Source organism: Rhinolophus sinicus, linkage group LG05 (assembly GCF_036562045.2).
Source record: "Rhinolophus sinicus isolate RSC01 linkage group LG05, ASM3656204v1, whole genome shotgun sequence".
NCBI lineage: Eukaryota > Metazoa > Chordata > Mammalia > Chiroptera > Rhinolophidae > Rhinolophus > Rhinolophus sinicus.
Window position 1 is genome coordinate 154,613,635 of NC_133755.1, and position 23,498 is coordinate 154,637,132.

A 23,498-nucleotide genomic window follows, 5' to 3' on the forward strand; every position below is an offset into this window, starting at 1 on the left:
ATGCTATTGCAAACATACGCAACTTACTAATTTTCTACATCCTGAGAACTTATGATATAAAGACTGGAGACCTAAATATATGGAAGTCATCAATCCATGTTCCTCCATTCATCTATCAGCAAATGTTTGAAGGCTTATTAGAAATTTCTGTTTTCTTTCCCCTTGCACACACATAAATACTTGTAGTTCTGGGCGGGGGGGATGTCATAATAATATAGACTTTAGAATAAAGTCTGAAGTTGAAAAGAATATTAATCCGTATATCTCGAAAGAATAATATGTGATATATAGCTCAACACCGAACAAGATCTCAAGCAAAAAGAGAGTGAGCTGCAATTCTGCAAAGCCAAAGAGGCATCCAATAAAGTCTTAGCACCCGATTAAGACAATTCTTCTAACTGCTGTTTATTCTTCTGCTGCTGTTTAATAGTGAAATACAAGATTCACTTCCTTTAGTTGGTCTTGGCTATTTTAATAGGCAAATTAAGTTTCTAAATTAAAATACGTATCCGATACTCTGATTTCATCCAAAAAAAGTTTCTACCAAACACTACACAAAACTGTAACTACAGAAAGCAGATCAACAGTTGGCTGGGGCTGGGGGTGGGGGGAAGAAGACTGACTGCAAAAGGGCGCAAGGATATTTTTCAGGGAGACGAAAGTATTCCAGAATGGGCTGCGACCATGGGGGAACAAACATATAAATTTGCTAAAATTAACTGAGCTGCACACTTTAAATGGATGAATTTTATGTTGTGTAAATTATACCTCAATAAGGCTGTTTACAAAATTAAGTCTCAGAACCACTTTAAAACCTTAAAGTTAGTGACTGATCATTAAGTGTGTGAAAAGAAGAATCTATAGTGAAATTTCCAAGCAACCGTTACCCAGAGGCACTAGGTAGCTTTCCATGTACTTTGCTGATAGGACTGATTGGAATGAAAGTGAAGGAGTAAAAACAAAGGAAAAGAGAAAAAACAGAAAGATTTCCTAAATTAGCCTAAGTTGGTTAATTTTCTGGCACAACCATGCAATCTTTAGTAGTTCCAACAAAATGCAGATGCGTTTAAAAAAGTCAGATTCCTTTAGAATTTTAGGTCATATCTTATAAGAATGCACGAAGTGCAATAAAACATAGGGAATAAAGAAAAGAGAAAGCAGTCTCCTCTCTTTTTATGATAAGCTCTCTCTTTTTCCCCTTTGATAGTCACTATATCAGTGGTGAAAATATGCCCTAGCTAAACTAAGCACACCGGTAACACTTGATTTAATACAGGAACAGACAATTGGAAATCTGTGTTTCAGCCTAAACTATTTTCCAGTGTTTCTCTCTCATTTCCTTCATTCATTCAGTCGCTATTTATTGGGGTCCACTATGTAGCAATTACTCTACTACAATCCCTATTTTTACAATCCCCATTCTGTTATGTAGTTTGTTTCTTTTCCCCATGATCTCTCCCTTACCTGTTCAGACCAAGGGTGTAAAGTAATGACAAGCTTTGTTTGCCATATTTTGGGCCTTCCCAGGGTTTTTTGAAAGGTGATATAACAGTGATGGTGTTAAGGTTGGTTATAGTACAACGTTTTAGCCCAGGGGTTTCAAGTAGTGAAGTTAGCTTAGGACCCCTTTAGGATTCTGAGGTTGCTATGTCTTATTTAGTATCACATCAGTAGAGAACTTCAGTATTCCAAGGCTATAAAATAGGGTTTGGTATAATTCTTACTTTATTGTTCTACATATTTTTTTCATATGCCTCTTTTCTTCAACATCAGTGTAGGGACTATATAGCATGGTATTGTTTTTCTCAAATGCCAGAATGTAGCTTAGACACGTACAGACTCTTTCAAAGCCAGATATTTTATCTTACTCTTAATAGATTCATTAGGCAAAATCATAGGCATCACATTTTCCTTTCGTTTACGGTAAAACAATTTAATAAGGTATTCTGGAAGTGTCTAGAATACAAGCTATGTCAATGAATACAAGTCAAAACTAGTATTAAACAAGAAAAGGGATTCATCAGAAATTGAAAATACAACTCTAATTTGGAAGCAGGTAACTGCAGGCACAATTATTTCCTACCCGTAAAATGATGCTTGCATCGGGTTAAAAACATATTTACTGTGAGGTTAAGATTAGTCACACTATCTTTATTATATAGAGTTGGGCAGAACACCAATAGAAGTCAGCCTAAAGTAAGTGCAAAGAGCAGAAGACACGGGCAAATGAAGAAGACATAATATTTCTGTTCGCACTTCAGGGCTCTATGATGAAGAATTACAAATCTATCATCAATAATCTCAATGCTCCACCCCAGATCTCTAACAACGTGTACACTGTTCATCTTATACACAACACATCTGAAATAATTCATTATCTTTTATATTTTAAACCAGTTTTCTACTTGCTATAGACTGAATTGTGTCTCTTCACCTCCTCCCAGCACACCAAATTCATATGTTGAAGCCTGAATCCCTAATATGGCTGTATCAGAAGAAAGGGACTTTACAGAAATAATCAGGGTTACGGGAAGAGACATCAGAGAGCTCACTCTCTTTGCAGTGTGAATTCACAGCACAGGTGACCATCTGCAAGCCGTGAAGAACATCTCACAAGAAACTGAATTGGCTGGTATCTTGATCTTGAACTTTCTAGTTTCCAGAACTGTGAGAAATAAATTTCTGTTGTTTAAGCCACTCAGTCTGTGGTATTTTGTTATGGCAGCCCAAGCTGGCTAAGCTACCATACCAATTTCTGTGTTTCCTTTACTGTACATCTTTTCTTAGCAACTCAAGCTTACTACTGTGATGTCCTTTTTATCTTAATTCCTCACTTCTAGGTATCATTAAAATTTCTCTACATCTTATCTCATATTTGCCAGTTTCTCCCCATGGTTCACGGTACTACCCTAACCCAGGCATTTACCACTTAAATGTAGAGGATTTCAATAGTCTAATAAGAGTTCTGTTTCTAGAACGAACTAATTAGCTCACACTGGGCCAACGAACCCATAAATAATAACCATAAGCATTGGACAAAATATGTTTTTTTTAAAACTGAAAACACGTGATAATGGAAAAAGCAGGCAGATTCTGAAGAGGAATCTTCGCTCAGAAGAAAAGGAAGATATGGAGTAAGTTTCCCTTTTTATAACTTTTAGCCTGAAGGCAAGCCTCAGGCAGTGCGGCTAAATAAAACTGTAATAGAAAACCTGCAGGCTTTACAGACTACAGAATTTGGGGAATGACATCTCTCGAAAAGGAGTGGAGAATCTCAGAATGAAGAGAATGAAGGGGAACTACAAATTCTGTGTATAAACTGCCCAAATCTCTGCCTGACCCTGTACCACATATGTGCATAACCCTACTAAGGATAAAAAAACTAAACTTAGATTTGAGCTAAAGCCCAGGAGACAAAGTTTTCAGTTTGATTACAACCCATTTTGTTGCTTGTTAACACAAAATAACTAACAATTAACATTCCTGGGTGAATAAGAAAGAATCAAGAGTTTCCACATTGTAACATTTACGATGTCCAATATACAATCCAAAATTATGTAATGTATTTTTTTAAAAAGGACAGAAATGTGTGACCCATTCGCAAAAGTTAAAGCAATTAACAGAGTGTGAGGCTGAGATGATCCAGACGTTGGCAAGGATTTTAAAGCAGCTATTGTGACAATGTTCAGTGACTTAAAAGAAAATATGTTAGACTGATCGAAGTACTAGGAAATTTTAGCTGAGAAATAGAAATTATTAAAAAGAATCCAAAAGAAATTTTAGAAAATTACAAAATTTAAAATGTAAAAAAATGTGCTCGATAGGATTAACAGCAGGATAGAGATTAGAAAAACGTAGTGAACTTGAAAGCAGAACCAGAGAAATAATACAATCAGAAAAATGAGGAGAAAAGAGATTGGGAAAAAATAGAGTAATAGGCCATTTTTTAAAATTCCAAGTTCTCACACTTTATCCCCTTACATAGCCCTAAAACCTTCTCTTCCTTGACCTTCTATCCAGTTTTACATAAACACTGATTTCAGTTAGTGGAGGGGCTAGGTGGAGATGGCCAATGGCTTCCCAGGCTATTCCTTGCTTCAAGACATAGCTCTGGGTCCCAGCACATGAGGCCAGTCTCCCTTGACATAGTAACCATGCACAAGAAGGAGAAGCAACTCAAGTTTTGGGACAATGGCTCCTAGTCTAAGTGAATGACCGTAGAAAATTATGCCAACTCAGAGCTGGCTACCTGAGGTCTGGATAGCTTAAGAAAGCTGTCAGCAATGTTATTCAAAAGTAAAATCTCTCTGTAGCTTGCCAGCTCCCAGATTCCTACATAGAGAAGCTCTTATTGGGACTGGGTAACCCTGTGATGGTGATAAAATGGGGGTCCTGGAGGAGTATCCGTAAGAAAACTGTCTCCAGAGAAGACAAGATGTACAAAGACCATACAAGAGCTAGAAGAGAAGCATAACTCATGGATAGTTGGCTGTTGCTGGCCTCTTATATTTGTCCTGATTACACAGTCAATGTTGTCCTGATTTGAAAAATCCTTGGACTATGACTTCAACTGTTGTCTTTTGAAGCAGTTTATTCTGGAGGACCGCTCACTGGTTGTCTGTGTGTCTTTGCTCCTGTGACTGGAGTTTACAAAGGAGCTGAGCCATCTTTGGGCTTATATAACCTGATCTCTGTACCTCATGTATGAGCCATTTGCAGCCCAAATATCCAAGACCCCATTTCTAGAGACTTCCCTGTCTATCAGTGAATTTCGAATACCTTTTCACGTCCCGATACATAGCTGGGATTAGAGAGGAACCAATGTAGAAAATTCACTTCAAATCTGAAGGTCCAATAGGTTAAAGACCAAGTGTGTGAGAAAGTGGAAATTTCATATTCAATACTTGACCATGCTAGAGGCTTTGCCTTTTGTAATTCTTCATGCAAAACGCATTCTTTTTCCAATTGTTATAGGCATAATAATCTTATGATTTCCTAATAATGCTTAACCCATACATTAAGTGACATAAGTGATTCAGTCTATTGTACACCCCCAGAAATTCTTATTGGTCTAGTGCCATGCTACTCAAAGGATAGTCCAAAAAAGCATTGGCATTGCTTGGGGGCTTCTTAGAAATGCTGACTGTCAGGCCCCATCCCTGAGCTACTAAATCAGAATCTCCATTTTAACAAGACTCCTGGGGGATTTTTTAAGGTACATTAGAGTTTGACAAGCACGGGTCTAAAGCACTGATAGCTTTCATTTAAAGCCCCTAGGTGACGAATGTACAGTCAGGGTTAAGAAGCTCACTGGCAGAGCATAAAGCCTCTTTACCTCTCTAACGCATCTGACACCATTTCCAGCGACTCCATTGTCTCTGCCTCTATCTCACACATTCCAAAAATATTTACTCGAAACAGAATCCTCCGTGCTGTTTCAGGTGTTTGTACATTTGCACTTGCTGTTTGCTTTGCTGTGATGCCCTTGTGCTCTCCTGCCCCATTTTCCTTCAGTGAATTTCTAATCACCTTTCAAAATCCTCCCTTAGTTTTTGTGAAGCTTTCCTCCAGAAGCCGTCTCCAAACTCTCTTCCCTGGAAGCCTTCTATGCTATTTCTGTACCCTCTGCACTTCTATTTCTGCATCTTTCTCAATATTGCAGTTATTAGCTTATGTATCTGTCTCATCTATGAGACTCTGAGTTCCCCCCGGCAAAGACTAAATTGCTCCACCCCACCCCCACCCCGCCACTGTCTAAATAATACCTACCTCATGGTGCATATTCAGTAACTTTTACACTGAACAAAAAGGAAAAACAGATTAGAAATCAAGCTACTTTGGATCTCTGTAAAGACTTTATATTAAATGTAACGGGAATGGGCAGGAGTCAGGGACTTATTTATCAGTCATGTCAGCCTAATTTCCCCTGATTCTGCAACTCCTGCTTGGCTGGGTCCATAGACATCCTCCACTGAAAGAAATTCCAGTTCTAGCTGAGTGAGCCAATGTTTCTCACTTCATTTGTCGCTCTGCTCAAACATCAACTAGTCAGAGTCACAGGGCTCTCCTGACTCCCCATCTGTCATGGACTCCTCCTGGGCACTAATACATACATGCACATTTCCGCACCACTTCTCTCCCCCCTCCTTTTTCATTTTGTGCTGTTGGTCTTCATAGCACTTAAACACACTATGTACAATTTTTTTCTCCCCCTTTAGATTGTGAGCTCTGTGAGATGAAAGGCGTGCTGGTTTGCTTTGCTCACTTCTCTATCCTCAGTGCGTACAACATGCCTGGCACAGAGAAAGCACTCAGTAAAAACTTGTATATTGAGTGAATGAATGAATCCTGACTTAGGTAGGACATCTTCAAGTCATTATTCCCTAAGGTGTTTGCTATAATGTTAATAGATGTTACACAAAGAAAGAGTTCTGGGTCAACGTGAAATGGGGTTCTTGCTGTAGGACTCATCATGGGCTTTACTCATATGTAGACTGGGAGTCTCCCATTAAGGATTGGAATTAGAATATCACACTTCCAAAACACAGAACCCTTAGGTATGGGTGTCTTATAGACCCATGTGTTGGGAGATGGTGGGAGCCTTCATTTTGCTCTGAAAAATCCTTGCCGTTGCACTGAGCTGGGATTCAGCATTGAAATGTGCAATTTATCCCTTGTGTTGTCAGTGGTAACGGGGTTTCTCAGTTCAGGTTTTTGACATCCCCTCTCCTTCCCTCACGGTACATACTCATTCACAAGACTTGTTTCTGCTTTTTTCCCATGGCAACAATTGACCTGATGTTGCAGACCTGAGAGGACTAAAGCAGATCCTCTTCTTGCCGGGACCCCGAGCCCTGGGACGGACTCTAGACACTGCTGTTATCTCTACTTCCTGGTGCAAACCCTGCTGCTTCCATTTAGGGCCACATGTTAGAGCTGACATCAGAATTTTGTTAATGTCTCTGGACCCTGTGCCTTGGCGACTGGTCTAATAATAAAACAGCTATGGTTTATGAGCTCCTACTATGTGTCAGGCCCTAAGTATTTTTCACACATTAACTCATTCTATTTATTTCACAGATGAGAAATTGAGATCCATGGAGGTCCTACAACTTGCCCAAGATTATTCATCTGGTAAATAGGAGAACTAGGATTTAAAACTAAACTCTTAATTACTTGCTTATTCGGCTTCTCCAGATTTACCAACCCTGGCCATTAGCAGAGTTGGTGTCTTGTTTTTGTGAAAATTAATAAAGGGAAATCTCACTGAAATAGAGTTGGGGTTCCAGAAGGAGGCCTCTCACAAAGTACTACTTGATGTCAATTATAGGACGAACTGTGAATTTCAGATCCCAACAGGAGAATCCTCAACAGGAAAGAATCATCAATTATAGGTTCCAACTAGAAAAGATATACATTGCATCTCCTACAAGAAATGGACTATTCCAGCAATTCAGCCAATGAGAAACCATCATCTCCTCAAACTCTCCTTTTACTCCAATGGACTTTCATTCAAAACAACCCCTGTCAATTTTCTCTTTTGTCTCCGTAAAATAATGTTGCTATCATTTATTTGCTGGACTTGCCTATGCTTTTTGCTATAGTTTGCTGTCCCAAATTACAATTATTTGCTGTTCCCAAATAAACCCATTTTTGCTGGTAAAATAACTGACTTTTATTTTTAAGGTCAACGTTATAATACCTCTACATCTCTTACCCCATCTGCCTTATACAGCTGCAATAGAAATGCCATGTTGAGGAGTTGGGTCTCAAGATATTTCATCTCATCAGAATGTCCTACTCAAGGCTAACGGCCCACCCAAGGCTCTTTCATTCTCTAACATGGTCACAAATATTTGCTTCAATGAAGATGAGTCCACAGAAAATGATTCATGCATCTATACCTTCATGTAATAAAAATCTGTTGATCACCTACTCTGTGCCAGGCCCTGCAAAGGTGACTCAGACTTGTCCCTGACAACCCCTGAGCTTTGGGCCTATAGAAGACACAAATGTATAGGAAGTGAGAACAGTAATCACACATTTCACTGAAACTTGTACTAAGGGACCTGTAACTAGGCTCACGCACTTCATCACGCCTTCTGTTTACTATGTGCTGAATAAGATGCACACAGAACTGGTGCTCCTCAGTTGTGCTGTGTGTGCAATAGTGGGTAAGATCATTCTGTAACATTCCACAGCAGTAGCCAGACCAAGAAGAAAAATCATCCTTAAAATAATTTTTAAATATGCATGAAACCATAACTAATTTATAATTATGCCCAAAGGCAGAAGCAAAACATCTGCACACATCTATTTAAAATTCAAGCAAAGTGTTTATAAAGTAACATTTAGGAAACCTCTACCTGTTTATGTGATTTCATGCCTTATTAGGTAGTAAAAGGGAAGTGAAAAGTTTCAAATAATGTAGATGAAAAACAAAGAATAACATTGCAAAAAACAAAACAAAAAACAAACAAACAAAACAACCCATCTTTCCAAAGGATTACCAATGCAAGTTGAATATGGTACATTATCATTCTTCCATCAAGAAAGTGCATTTAAGCAATTCAGTAAACAGCGCGGTATCACCTATCACCAAAACAAAAACAAAAACAAAAACAAAAACTGCATTGTTTTACAGCAACCCTGGTGTTTCCTCGGGACACGAAATTCATCCATTGGGACACACACACAGCTCTATGAGAAATTTTTCAAGAGCCAAAGTCAAGTGAACATTTTGCCTCTAGAGCCTTCTTTTTCCTTTTGTCTGCAAGTAATTGGGATGGAAAACACATATTCATTTCAGGGAACATAGGAAAAAGTATCACAAGAATAATGACTGCCATCTTGTATGGCATGGTAACAGCTGCCAGGTACTTTCGTGTTATCTCATTTGGACCTACATATGCAGGTGAGTGTTCCTATCCCATGTTGTACACGGATGACCTGACAGACAAGTAGAGGAGTCAGGATCCCAATCCAGGTGTGTAAGACCCCAACGCCAGCTCTTGTTCCACCATCCCTTCCTACCTCTGGAAAGCAACTGGCTTCACGAGAGCCCTGTAACCAAACACCATCAGCTTTCTAGTCTATACGTGTGAGTAACTTAAAAACTCCTGGAGTTTAACTCTGTGCTAAAAAAAGAAAAAAATTGCATATTTAGTATGAATTGTATCAAAAGGTCTAAAAAAAACAAAAAACAAAAAACAAAACCGATGCTATTAAAATATTTATCCTGTCCTGTGAAAATATATTCAATTTTTTACTGGATCACACATTCTCAGTTCAATTTTCAAAGCTCCTATTTCGTTTTTGTGTGCCAGAAACTATGCCAAATGCTATGTTTATAATCACAAAAAAGGCATGGTCTTTGCCCTGAGGTGCAAACTAATGAGGGCTGCACACTTTAAAGTCATCAATTTTATTATCTAGTTTTACAAGTAAAGCAAAGATACTACACTGAGAAGACAGGGGTCCTTGCCTGGCCTGGAATATCAATGGAGGAGCTACTGAAAAAGGGATTTTGAGCAAAATCTTCAAGGATGAGCAAGTACGGTCGGTAAAGGATGGGAACACAGCCTGACACAAACACCATGCAAAATACCCTTAATCAACACCTGTCAAATGAATAGTACCCTAGGTAGGAGGTCAGGAGGAAGCGATCATGGTTGGCTGCCATGATTTCAGCTCACATGGCTGGATAGTGGAACCACTGTCTGAGCAAGGACACTGGAAGAGAGAAAATCTTCTGACCCCCACAACCACGGCTCAGGATAAAGGGCTGGAACAGAGGGAAAATATTTAAAATGGATACCGCTGCTGTGTCATTTTCTGCCCCTGGCCCCATGCCGCTGATTGCGCAGAAGGGGCGCCTGATCCATGATGGGCCCATTAGTTCCCCTCCCCAGATACTGAACTAAGCAACACTGAAAGACTGAGTCAGTTGGCTGGAACGACCTGAGCTGTTTTCAGGGAGAATTTCCTTTGGAGTCAGTGTTATGACAAGGGAGGCATATGCCAGTCAGTCTGAGGAATGCAGAGCAGCCCTGAGGAGTAGGACACATCCATCCTCAGAGGGAGAAGCAAGGGAATGAGGCCGATGAAGGACGCAGAGCAGACTGATGTGGCTGTCACATGACTCCACGAGAGGAAGGACAGCTCCACCCCTAGCTTTCCAGCACCAGTTCTTCCAGGTTTTGCCCTTGGATGTTATGAAACGCTTTTCTTACAATAAATTCCCCTTAAATTAGAGTGGACTTGTGGTTCCTACACCCGAACATATATGAGGCAGGGAACATGAGTTCATTCCTGGGCATGTTTAATGCTGAAATGCTTGTGGGAGGAGATGGGTGGTAGGCGGTCAAATAGATTAGGGGAGACTTTATGATTAAAGAGAAAGATATGGCAGCATTGGCTCTGGCTTCCCAACCCTCAAATTTCTCTCTGTTTCTAAGCCAGTCCCATTTTTGTCTCCCTCTTGCCAGGTGCTATGAAGAGTGAGAAATACTATGAAACACAGGGCTGCGCCTTTAACGAGCCAGGTGGAAAATCCGGACTAAGAATCCTGCCCTGTCAGAATCTCAGGACAATGATAAGGATGGAATACCAATCAGAGAGCTTAGCAAAGAGAAAGATCCTACATGAATAGAACGTTTCACCCTCACCTCCCACTGGCAGCAAGTAGGGAGAGGAAAAAAGGCCTAAGGAAAGAGGAAATACTACCTGGAGCAGTGCTGTGTAGATGGTGGTACACTGGGTGCGTTCTGTTTGCTTCATTTAAGCTGCAGTCGGCAGGTGTTACCTATTGTTAATGCTCACAAGAGCCCCATGAGGAAAGTATCATTGCTATTATTCCCATTTTTCAGATGAGAATGCTGATTCACAGTGGTACTAAAGCCAGACCACTGGGACTCATCATCATTCTTCCTGTGTCTAGCCACACCTGAACACTTACACAGAAGGGACTGGCTACTTTTGGAAGCTTTGTGGTGGAAGGGACAGTTGAGAACTCATGATTTACTCCATGCACCTGTAACCACACTAAAGGAAAGTAACTCAGAGTCTCTAAGCACCCATGAGCAGAAAGGAGGGGCATGAAGCCACCAGAAAGTGTATTTACACTTTCTGAACCAAAGTTCAGACCAGAGAGACCACCGGGAATGATCTCTCCTAGGGCATTCATTGCCTTCCACCTTTTGGTTCCCCATCCCAAACAGGAGCCAATAGCATGGAGGAAGATGGGCCCTAAAACTGGGAGAGCTTAAGGACCTGGGGCCCTTGTGACCAGGGGTGGGAGTGCAAAGTTGAAGGTGCTAGAGAGGAAAGGGAACAGAGAAAACAGCCCAGAGCTGAAGCCTGTTTTGCAAGAACTCCTGATCAAAGATACAGCTATTCCCTAAACTTGTGGGGCGCTGGAGCCTGGTGGTAGGGGTCTGAGGCAGATGTCCTTGGTCCCTTGAGCTCCTACCCTGATGGTGGTGGATCCTCTGTCGAGGTGAGAATGACTCGGTAAAAATGAGGCCCCTTGATCTCATTAAGTCTCAGTTTTACTCATTTCCGAAAAAGAGAGAATAATGCCCGCCTTCAGGACTGCTGTGTGGACTAAATGAGAGAAGAATGCAAAGGGTTTGTGAAAACCCAAAGAATTATACCCTGGCTTACCTGGTACCTGATTATTCTCCTGGCATCTCTCCTTTCAATGGCAGTACATTTAAGGAAAAGCCTTTGCTCAGCAATGGCTGAAAACAATATGTAGCTTGAGTGATATGTGAACCACGCAGGCAGGAGGCCGGGAAATGCTGAATAGGCTGCCTGCCACATCTTACCTATAATCGCCCTTAGGACTGTCGGAACACCACATTCCTGGGGCTAGATCTGTAGGTCTCTAGTTTTCCTTTGTTCCAATGTAGTCCATATTGAAATATTACACAATTTAAATCCAGTGTAGGAAAACAGTAGTCCCCCTTATCTGCAGAGGATACATTCCAAGACCCCCAGTGGGTGTCTGAAACCACGGATGGTATCGAAAAACCACATATATACATACATATATATATATCCATATAACCATATATATATAAAACCATATATATATATATATTAAACTGTATCAAACCATATATAAACAATATATATATTGTTTTTTCCTATATAATATCTATGATAAAGTTAAATTTATAAATGAGGCACAGTAATAGGTTACCAACAATAATAGTAAAATAAAACAATTACAACAATAAAATAAGGGTTCCTTGAACGCAAGCATTGCAATACTGTGACAATTGATCTGATAACTGAGACGGCTATTAAATCACTAAGGGACAGGTAGACCACATGGATACACTGGACAAAAGGACGATTCGCGTCTCAGGCAGGATGGAGCAGGATGGCGTAGATTTCACCATGCTACTCAGAACAGTGTGCAATTTAAAACTTACTAATTAATTGTTTATTTCTGGAATGTTTCATTTTATATTTTTGGACTGCAGTTGAGAGAAGGTAACTGAAACCATAGAAAGCAAAACTGGACAAGGGGGGGACTACTATATAAGGAAATGTTTATCCAAGCAATGCCTCCATCAGGAATAATCAAGTTAAAGCAACAATTACAAAATTCAGAACAAAAACAAAGACTCCACAAAAAGCATATTTTATAGGACATTTTCACTGAGTGAATTCTATCTTTGTGGCTATTGGCAATCACTCTGGACAGATTACGAAAGAGAAATCTGTCTTTTTCCTTAATAGTAGGTACTTGATGCATAACGTAATGTTAAAACTTCACTTTTCCAACACAAGGGTCAGAAAATGTAACCTTCATCTTTTACCAAACATCTTTATCACTTGATAAAAAAAATCTCCTTCTAGAAAAACAAAAAGTTTCCACTTAGAAATACATGTAAACACATGAAATCCCATAAAAAAAGAGATAAATATTATCCCTTACCTTTAAAGTGTCTAGAAGTTGGCAACTCACCTCTGTTTCAGTACTCTTTGGTCAATTAGTCCATTATCAAGGTTTTCAGTTGGATAGAAAGATGCAGTCGGCTCCCCACAGTTGGCTGTACTGGAAGACTGTTCATCCCTGTCACCAAGAAAGAAGAGGTGGGTCAGGGGCTATTCAATAGGAGCACCTTTGATCTCACAGCGGCTCTGAGGGTAGGGGTCAACCCACAGGAAACATATGATCTGTGTCTACGTCCAAGACCCACATTAGTCATGACTAAGAGAATTGAAAGAAAGACCCTCTGGGGTCATCTCACTCAGTGGTTCATAAACACAGTCTACATGAGATACGCTGATGCCAGTTCACAATGTGATTTCCACCAACCAGTCATATTTCTAAATGGTGTTAAAATAATCCTTTCCTTTATGAAATGATGGTAATAATAGAATGTACCTTTATTGGTTAATAGTCTTATTGGACTGAAAAGAAATTAACTCTATAACAGCTCCCTTTCCACTCCCTGCCATTTGGGGGAACCTTTTATTATCTGTGAAAAACCTCATGATATTAGAATCACACTCCATTTTCTAAGTAATACAGCTAAAGCCCAGAAGAGAAAGCATCTCGCTCACCACCACAAGCTACACAGAAGCAGTGCCAGGAGTTGACCTCAGTTTTTCAACTTCCTGTTCAGTGATTTTTCTACCAGCTGCAAAAGGAACAACAACCAAAAGCAATGGCAACTATTCCTACCTATTATATATTCCTATCATTTGCCTAAGTCTGAATATCCTGTCCAGATGAGGTCTGCAAACCCTTTTCAAAATAACATACCAGGCAACCACTAGCCATTAAATGAAATATGCACTCAAGTTGAAACCAATCTGCAATCTTTGATCTAGAATGACATTATAGACTCTTTAGAAGGAGTCTTAAGCATTCTTTATTCTACCTGCTTTGATTTACAGTTGAAACTCAGAAAAGTCAAGCAACTCTCCAAGGTTATTAGATGGGTAGCTAATATCAGACCAGGGGTTTGAGATCAAGTGTTTTGATACCTAACTTCAGGGTTCTTTCTACTACACCATGTTTCCTATCTTTAGTAAGCACTTTCTGAGTTTAATTAAACAGCATATTCCCGTGCCTCTTTCTGTTATCATGATTCCCACATGACAATATACTTGTCAAGTGACAACATATTTGACAATAAGCAAATATAACCAATAAGCCCACCTGTAATTGTGGTTTTATATCAGAACAATCCTTAAAATGAGTCAGCTACTTACTGGGTTGAGTGAAAAACTCTCCCTCATAAATTGCTGGACAACCATTGCTCCAAGTCTTGGCTACATTTGAAAAGAGCTTTCTTAATCAGGTTAACGAAGCTTAATATTTAATAAGAGACTATTTTGGTCTGGGAGAAGGAGAAGAGATTTTGTTAAAGATTGTGATACTCCTAACATTAGTGTGAATTAACATGGCGTTAGGTACTGTATTACTTTTCACAAACTACAGATGAAGCAGCAGGAATGTCAACATTTAACATAATCAATCCACGTCAGTGGTAGAACCAGGAACGCAGCCGATTTCTTGGCAGTCCAGCTAGTTCTCTTGTACTAGAGAACATTATAAACTGCTTTGCAGTGGCAACAAGGCTGTCTCTTTTCTTCTAAGTTGTGCTTAGGGCCATATCAAGATTCTACTCAACTGAAGATAACTTCAGCTCAAAAGTCCGATTCATCCAAGACTTTTGGGAAGTTACTTTGAGCTTTGTTGAGGTTCATATCCTCCCTTGGCTGGAAAGGAGTAAAAGCATGCAATGGGAACTTCACCAATAGTCACATATTGAAGAGTGTGCTTTTGTATATGTATGTCAGAACACTGTTTAGGAGAAATCCTTCAAACAAATCGGATGTATAATCTCCAGACTAACCATGAACCATCCCTTCAAGTCTACCTGCCCCTTCCAAGTCCCATACATCCAAATATTCTAGAAATCAAATTACTTAAGCCAGGTTTCTCTAATATTATGTTCTTTATCAGAGAGCAAGACAGAGATATATATATTATTAGAGACGTCATCTGGAAAAAAAATACATAGAATAGATTTCATCAAACCTCACAATCTTATTTTTAAAATTAATGGACAATTATTCTGCAGTAATTATTTAACCTTAGAAAAATTGCAAAAGTCTAGAATATGGAATAACCAAATCAGAATGCCTGGACTGATCCTGGGGCATAGATATGTAAAGTGAATATTGAAATTTTATAATTCCTGTTATCATTGCAAATGTCAGTGGTGAAAAACAAACAAATGAAAACATCCCTAAACCTCAAAGCGACCACAAATTTTCTACATGACTTTCGTGGGATTCTATCATAGCATTCAGAATTCTGAGAATACTCTTGAGAAATTAGAAAACCCATTGCATCAAGAGTCTTTAGCAAATGATACTGTGAAGACCTGCAGCAAATTATAATATGAAGGCCTCTAGAGGAGAATACAAATTAGTTACTATAAGGAATTCTTGGCAAATAAACACATACATAAATAAAATAAGAGTTTAGGGAAAAGCAAAAGAGCAGCAAAAAATGCCTTTCCCAAATCCTGATTTTTAAGACCTAAACTGAAGGAATCCATTCCTACTCAGGTTGTATGTACATTTCAACTGCTTGTTACAGAAGTTTCTACATAGGAACTCCGGGCTTATAGGACTACCCTAACAATTGGAGTCACTGTTTACAAAGCGGTCCATTAAAAATACGTATTGCAATTCATAAATCTTTGCAAGAAGTGTTCCTTAGGCAGATGTTAGAAATACTGTACACACAGTCTAGCTGATAATTGTCACAGTTTTCAAATGCTGTGGTATAGCCATGATCGGGAAAGCACAGCAACACAGGTAAGGCACTCGTGAAACGACTTACTCTGGGGCTGCTGCTGCTTGCATGAGCAGAGCTGGTTCTTGAGGGCTTCCAGGAGACTTCAGTCCTTGACTCTTCTGCTTATATTTTTTAATTAAATCCATCAGAACTGCCTGGTGCCCAATTTTTTTCACCAATTGCTGAACCATCCGATCATTAAGTGCTAGAAGGGCGGCTCCACTTACTTCTTCCTCTGGGAAAATGAAAGAAAAAAGAGTCTCTACGTGCCTGTCTGGCTAAAGCATTGTAAAACACAGCCCTCTGAGCAAGAAAAAAACATTTCTGGTGTTACAAGGACCATCTAAACTTATCCTCTGATGTTATATAATTATTTGTATTTTTGACAAAGGTAGAACACTGATATTGCCTAGTTCCAAATCAATATCTGCTCCAAAGAAAAAAAGTAGAATATGGAGTCACAATAAAATCTTATTACTTCCACATTACTTCCATCTCCCCCCTCTTCAGATTCTTTCTTATTGGCATCATTTTTTATACGGAAAAAAATCTTCTCAAGAAATTATTCTTAACAACACCTCCCAGGCAATACTCACTACTTGGAAATCCAGCACTGCACAAGACACATGCTTCATTATTTAAGGACAAAAGTAGTATCAAATGATAAGAAATATGTATTTTAAGTAACTCTTAAGACTTTATTTTATTTGAGTTCTTTTTGAAATATATTCTCCTGTGTATACTAGGCCAAATGCAGACTCTGCCAGTCGGTCAAGAAATGCAAGTTCCCCACTGCAGCAGCTCCATATCCACACTCACAGGCATCAGGCACCAAAAGCAATTGTCAATAACAAAGGACACTCAATAACTAGGCAGCTCAATTAACATTTTAAAAAGTATAAACAACTCACCTTGAAACCTATGAACTAGTTCTCCTAAGTTTTTCTCCACCAACCAACTGCAGACCTCATCAACTGACCAAGCTTCCATTGCTGTATCCTGTAAAAAAATACACCTGTAGAAGAGAAAGATTCTTCAGTTTTCTTTCTGATTTTTGTTTTATTTTATTTTATATTTTTACCAGTCAGTTCTTTCATCTCATCTCCTTCCTTTTGCAAATTCTTTTAGACTCTCAATACTAAGCTTCTTTAAAATTACTATTTTGTGAATACACCTCTAAAAGTTGCTAGAACAAATACTCTCTTTAAAAATGAGACCGACTTGAACCTATTTCCTAGTCTCATTTCTCAAATTTTTCCACCTTCCCCTACTTTTTTGTCCACAGGCATCCCTTAGCTTTACTAACAGACAGCCAGAGATGTACAGTGGTACCCAATCCTGTACCATTAACACCCAGGTTTCTTCACAAAGAAAAGAAAGGTGTGAAATTCACCACTACTAGGCTCATCAGGAAGTGGTTGACATTTACAAAAGGGGTAGGGCAGGGGAGGAAGGGAGGAAGCAGCAGATAAAAGCCTGACAGAGACACTTAGTAAACCAAGACTGGTTAACCCCTTGCTGCTGCTCAGCCAAGAGACAGAGCTGGTTGCTGCTTCTGATTACTTTGGGTTAGCAAGAGGAGGAAGCAGGAGCCAGATTTCTCAAATGTCTCTGAATGTTTCTTTCCTTCCTTCCAATAATACTCTTATATATTCCATTCAGTTCTAGAACTTTATTGAACACCATTATAGCTGGTAAGATAACTGGGAAACACTAGCACGTTGATTGAAAACATTTTATAAAAAATTTATTTGGGCAGATTCAAAATGGGAAAATAATTAACTATGTTAATCATAAGTGAAAGACATGCATTCAGAGTTTAAAGTATTTTTTAATTATTCAGTTGTTTTTGCATGCTTCCTACCACTCATCTATAACCACTTAGAAATTTTAAAACAAGCATACCAGTTTCAATAATTTTTCCTATTTCCTTGAGGCAGCTCATTCTGTGCGTGTGTGTGTGTGTGTGTGTGTGTGTGTGTGTTTATAATTCAACCCAAATTACTTTTTGGACTGGGGAGAAACTGGAAAAAATCGTGAAACATTTTAATCTTTTAACATTACTTTCGATTTCATCTTTCAACCAAGATGATGTAGATTTACTTGTATAGTGAGACACTGACTCTTTTATAAAGATGGGAAAAAGCTACGCTACTCTTGGAGAAATGGAATCATACGGAAAAATAAAAAAAAATTAGATCATGTATTTAAATTTCTTTTGCTAGAAGTTCTCAAAATAAATTTTGTATTTTTCATTTCTTTGTATTTGAATAAGTGGACAATTTCCAACATCAGAGAGTGGTGGAAAGGGAAAACATATTTACCTTTCATACTTGACAAATTGAAAAGAGAACAGCCTTCAAAGATCATTTCCTATAAAACAAGTGCACTTCAAAGTAATAAGCCACATTCTCATAAGTATTCACAAAAACCAAGTTGCAAAATTGAAAACAAGGGTTAAGTACAGAAGAATGCCTTTCTGAATTACAGCAGTGGATTTAATTTGCTAAGACAACAATAGCCACAGAACTCCTCCCTTAGGCTAAGTAAGCAGCAAAAGCGGGGTGTGAAAAGTCATTATTTGCTCGACTCTGCTGTAAATTAAAAATCACACCTTCCTGTCACACTTCTGGCTTCCTGGTGAAGAGTGGGACGTAGAAAGAAAAAAAAAACCCGAAAACAATTCTCTAAACTCCAAGATTAAAAGGAATGCAGAGCATAAGATACTTCCCTGCAGCCATCAAATGATAAAAGGAAATTTAAAAATAAAATGAGTACTTGGAAACCCTCTCATGTTTTAATTCCCAGATTATTACCTAATTCTATTTCTGGGAAAAACAAAACAGCTATCAAATTATAACCTCATACAAACACAGTAAGATTTTTTTTTTTTTTTGAATACTACAGTTTTGAGACAGTCCAAGATGGTGGAATAGGCAAAAAAAAAAAAAAAGTGCTACAGTTTTTGCCCACTCGTTTTTCTGAGTATTAAGAAAATAAAATACTATCACTGCCTAGATAATATAAGATCTTTAAAAAGCAACCTTACAACGTCCTCTCCCATACAGAATGGATAGATTATTTATGATTTTATACATAAAGGGATAAAAGATATGTCAAATGAGAAAAGATACATCCAGTAGCTTTACTGCATGTCCAGAAGTTGCAGAAACATCTGAAAAGATTTTGAAATGTGAAGACAAGTACTATCACTAAATATTTTAAGACACAATAATACAAAAAGAATAAAAATAATAACAGCATGTGTGACTACTCCAGCCAAACTATTCTCGTCATTTGATCAAATTATACTTCAAGTTAAAAAAGTTTTTATTAAATATTAAGGGATCTCATCTAATTAAAGCCAGGAAGAGCTGAAACTTTAGCTAATGCAACCAAAATGTGGGCAACTTTTATTTAATACATTTGTGAAAACTCCAAAGGAAGGTAATAGTGCAAATTGCTATGAGTGTGGTTTATAATATTCAAGAGCAATGTAGCATACAAAAACATCAACCACAAAAAAGCACTGTTTAAGAAAATATGAAAACATTTTGTCGCTTTCCTTTCTGTTTGCATTTTTGTTTTTAAATCCCCAGAGTCTCCAAGCTAAGACAACAAAAGATTTTCAAAAGCTTTGCTGGTGGCTTATGCCCTCTCCTGGATCAAGGGCTCATTCTGCCCCTGGAAAAGGAACGGCTGTACTTGAAGGAACAAGCCTAGGGATGTGACTGTTGCATGGAGCATTGTCCAGGCAATCCTGTTGGGTAGAACCTTGCTCCGAAATGAAGCAATGACATCATTGTACTCCAGTGGAGCGAAACATCGCGTCCACTTTGTGCCATTGTTCATTCCAGTCATCACCAGATCAGGAGGAATGAAAACTGGAATAGTTAACTAGAACCCCTGCATAACCTGAAGTCATCAAAATGGTCACTGCCTAGAGAGCTCAGAGCTAGGTGAATGGGATACACCAAAGAAGTAAGAAGCCTGACCAAGAAGATAAGACACCTCCATAAGCAGAGTATAACATAAAGTCAGTTATGATGGGTGCCATAAAAAGCCCTATGAGCTGGATTTTCCCACTCACCTGGAAATGGAGGAACCTTGATTTGGAATCTGACTGAAAGTTATAGTTTAGATAGTGAAGGAGCCAGAGGAAGTGGAGCCAATAGAATGAACTAAAAATTAAAAAGCCAGAAATAAACGAGGTTTTGGGATGGGTAAGTGGACCATACAAGCATAGATATACTTATGCTTGGGACAGTCACTGAGCTGACTGTATGTTTCATAATTTAGTGAGATTTTTTTATGCAGTTGTACCAGATAAATTACATAAAAGGGTGTTCTTTCTTGAAGTACATTATAATATGTATGAGAAGGAAGCGTTTATCTCAGATATTCTCACCACGGCACACAGAAACATGCAACAATAGTGAACACCACTCAGCAAGACACCTCACACGTCCACACGAACACAGCAGTGAGACACTGATAAACCAAGGCTATGAAACCTCACTGAGCTGTTTGTACAGTGCTGCCAATGTAAGAGCATGGTGGCAAGTTTGCAAACTTAATTGTCAGACTTAGTAAGATACAAAGAAAAATATTTAAACCTTGTACTGTATAGGTTTTAATATAGTTAAGACTATTGTATAGTTATTTTTATTTTTTACTTCTATTATTTCTCCTTGTATCAAAAGAATTTCCCCATGTCATTCAACTTTTTTTTTTTTTTTTTAAAGATTTTATTGGGGAAGGGGAACAGGACTTTATTGGGGAGCAGTGTGCACTTTCAGGACTTTTCTCCAAGTCAAGTTGTCCTTTCAATCTTAGTTGTGGAGGGTTCTGTTCAGCTTAAGTTGTTGTTCTTTCAGTCTTAGTTGTGGAGGGCGCAGCTCAGCTCCAGGTCCAGTTGCCGTTGCTAGTTGCAGGGGGCACAGCCCACCATCCCTTGTGGGAGTCGAGGAATTGAACTGGCAACCTTGTGGTTGAGAGCCCGTGCTCCAACCAACAACTGAGCCATCCGGGAGGCAGCTCAGCTCAAGGTGCCATGTTCAATCTTAGTTGCAGGGGGCAGAGCCCACCATCCCTTGCGGGACTCAAGGAATTGAACTGGCAACCTTGTGGTTGAGAGCCCACTGGCCCATGTGAGAATCGAACCGGCAGCCTTCGGAGTTAGGAGCACGGAGCTCTAACCACCTGAGCCACCAGGCCGGCCCCTCAACTTTTTAAAATATAATTTTTAATAGCTAGCCTTCCCATTTGTGGAGGTATAATTTATTTACCCCAAGTGTTGAGTGTTTGAATTGTTTTCTGGTTTTGTGTGTATGTGTATGTATAGTGATTAAAAATAATGCTACTGAGACAAGTTAGTTAGTATGATTACTAGGTAGACAGGGGGTTCCCTAGTGGAATAAACAAAAAAGCAGCCATATCCTGAAACTCCAGGCCTTGGAATGTCTCCTTCACTCCAGGACAGAGACCTGAGAATATGCCTTAAGGTTAATAGATAATCTCAAATCCCTTCTGGCCAGACAAAGGAGCAGATCTGATAGATAGGAATGGGCTGGTTCTTAATCCCTTCAGGATGAGCAAACAGGAAAAAACCTAATAGATGAATTCCATTAGAAGGCTCCAGCCCCCTTCCCCAAGCAGGCCAGGGAAGGTATAAAAGTAAAAGCCTTTTGCCTCAGTCACCGGCACCCCTATTCGGGACCCCCTCCCACTTGGGAGCTGCAACCTTTTCTCCTGCCTCTAGTAAACTATCCTCTTTTTACAACTCTTTGCCTCTCCCTGGTCCATGTGTCCAGTCTTTGGCTCCATGAGACACAATCCTGACCCACACCCAGAAACTGCTGGCAGATCCCGCATCATTTACATAATTTGGGGACTAACAGAAAAATATTCCTACTTCACTACAGTGAACGTCTTTGCTCATAGATGATAGATAGTTCAAGAATTATTTCCCTTACCAACCAGAATCATTCACTCAAAGGTATAAACAATTATAAAGGTTTTGGTTTTCTTTGCCAAAATGCTTTCTGGAAGGAATCTCCCCCAAACCAACATAGTCTATCACTGAACGATAGAAATTTTATCGCTAATGGAAATGTTTTATATCTGCATTGTCCAATTTATTAGTCCCTAACCACATTATGATTATTAAGCATTTGAAATGTGGTTAATGTGGCTGAGAAAATAAATGTTTGATTTTATTTAATTTTAATTAATTTAAATTTAAATTTTGGACAGTACAGGTAAACAGTTTCTGTGTCACTAATCTCTTGGCCAGGAGGCACTTGTCAGCCCCCGCCCATAGCCTCTCAGGTGTAACCACCACAGCTGGGAAAGGCCTACTTCCACTGCCCAGGAGCTTTCTTTAGCAAGCAGATGCCTGGGGCAAACTGGAAATGGAACTGTCTTAACAATGGACTGATAGGAGTGGGTGTACAGATACATTTGTGGGATTAGGAAAGGCCATGATAGATATCTTAGAGGTACAAGACCGTTGCAGACTTTAAGGGTTCCCAAGCAGGATCAACTTCAGTTGGTAGCAGCGAGAGGCTTGTTGATTTACCTTATATGGGCTCTTACCTTCCCTGTTTCATTTCTCCACTTCTCTCCTAGTGTTTCTTTGTACCCACGTTCTCTCAAGATCTACTTCTTCGGAAAGCAAAACTAAGAATGCTGCGACTTCCAGAAATATACCTACATGTTGGAAAAATTGGAGACACTATGTTCTGAGAGCATACAGTTTAAGAGTTCAAGGAGTGGAGTCAGACAGCTGAGATTCAGTCTTGGCCTTTCCTTTTCCTGGGCGTCTGGCCCTAGGCAAATTACGCAACCTACATCTCAGTGTCCTCGTCTGTAAAAGGAAGGTAGTAAGTGTCTGCTCACAGGACTACTGAGAGTGCATAAAAAGCAACTAGCTAATATTGGCACTTAGCATGTATCGTTATTTTAGTAATTGTGTTTGTAATAATGGTGTGGAGTGCTCTTTGCTAAGTGAGCCAACTTGGTTTATGAAAAACGGGAATATCTTCCATGGTACTTAGCAGAAGAATTGGCCAGTGGAAAGATACAGAGAGTATTTCACAGGTATGGCACAAGTCTTAGGTCACTCACTGTGACACGAGCTGAGCTTGTTGTGCTAAGTTTATGATAAGCAAAGACAGGCATGGCAGGAAGCTTAGGAAAAACAGTACGAGTTTGTCAGAACACACATTCCGAGGGCACAGTTCTCCATCAGACTGCCCTCACTTCAAAATCAGTCGCAAGTCCAGTGGTCCCCAGGGCCACCTCCACTCTGACCAGCGAGCTACAAATTTGGAAGTTCCCATAATCACTTTAGGTTCAATAACTCACTCAAAAGACTCACAGAACTCACCATAGTGCTATATGTGTGGACAGTTTTATCATAGCAAAGGGATACAAACAGCCAGCCAAAAGAAGAAACACATAGGGTAAAATCTGGGAGGGTTCCAAATGCAAAGCTTCCACCATTCACAGGATGTGATCTCCTCCCAGTATTGAAGGGTGACAATACTCAGAGTATTGCCAACCAGGGAAGTTCACTCAGTCTTTGGCGGCCAGGGTTTTATTGAGGGTTCATTATGGAGACATGCTTGATTGACTCACAACACAGACTCTTCTATCACTC

At 39.3% G+C, this 23,498-nt stretch overlaps 1 protein-coding gene across 1 annotated transcript in view; it reads right to left on the minus strand.

Annotated features, from left to right (window-relative positions):
• The window catches only part of SAMD3 (sterile alpha motif domain containing 3), a 42,306-nt gene extending 25,120 nt beyond the window's left edge, over positions 1-17,186 (minus strand). Inside the window, exons 1-3 of the mRNA XM_019729461.2 lie at positions 16,747-17,186; positions 15,881-16,070; positions 12,980-13,087 (exon numbers count right to left, since the gene is read on the minus strand). Coding sequence (XP_019585020.2) covers positions 12,980-13,087; positions 15,881-16,070; positions 16,747-16,825 — 377 coding nt within the window. The 5' untranslated portion in view covers positions 16,826-17,186. The remainder of the gene's footprint in view (positions 1-12,979; positions 13,088-15,880; positions 16,071-16,746) is intronic.
• Positions 17,187-23,498: the final 6,312 nt, after the last annotated feature.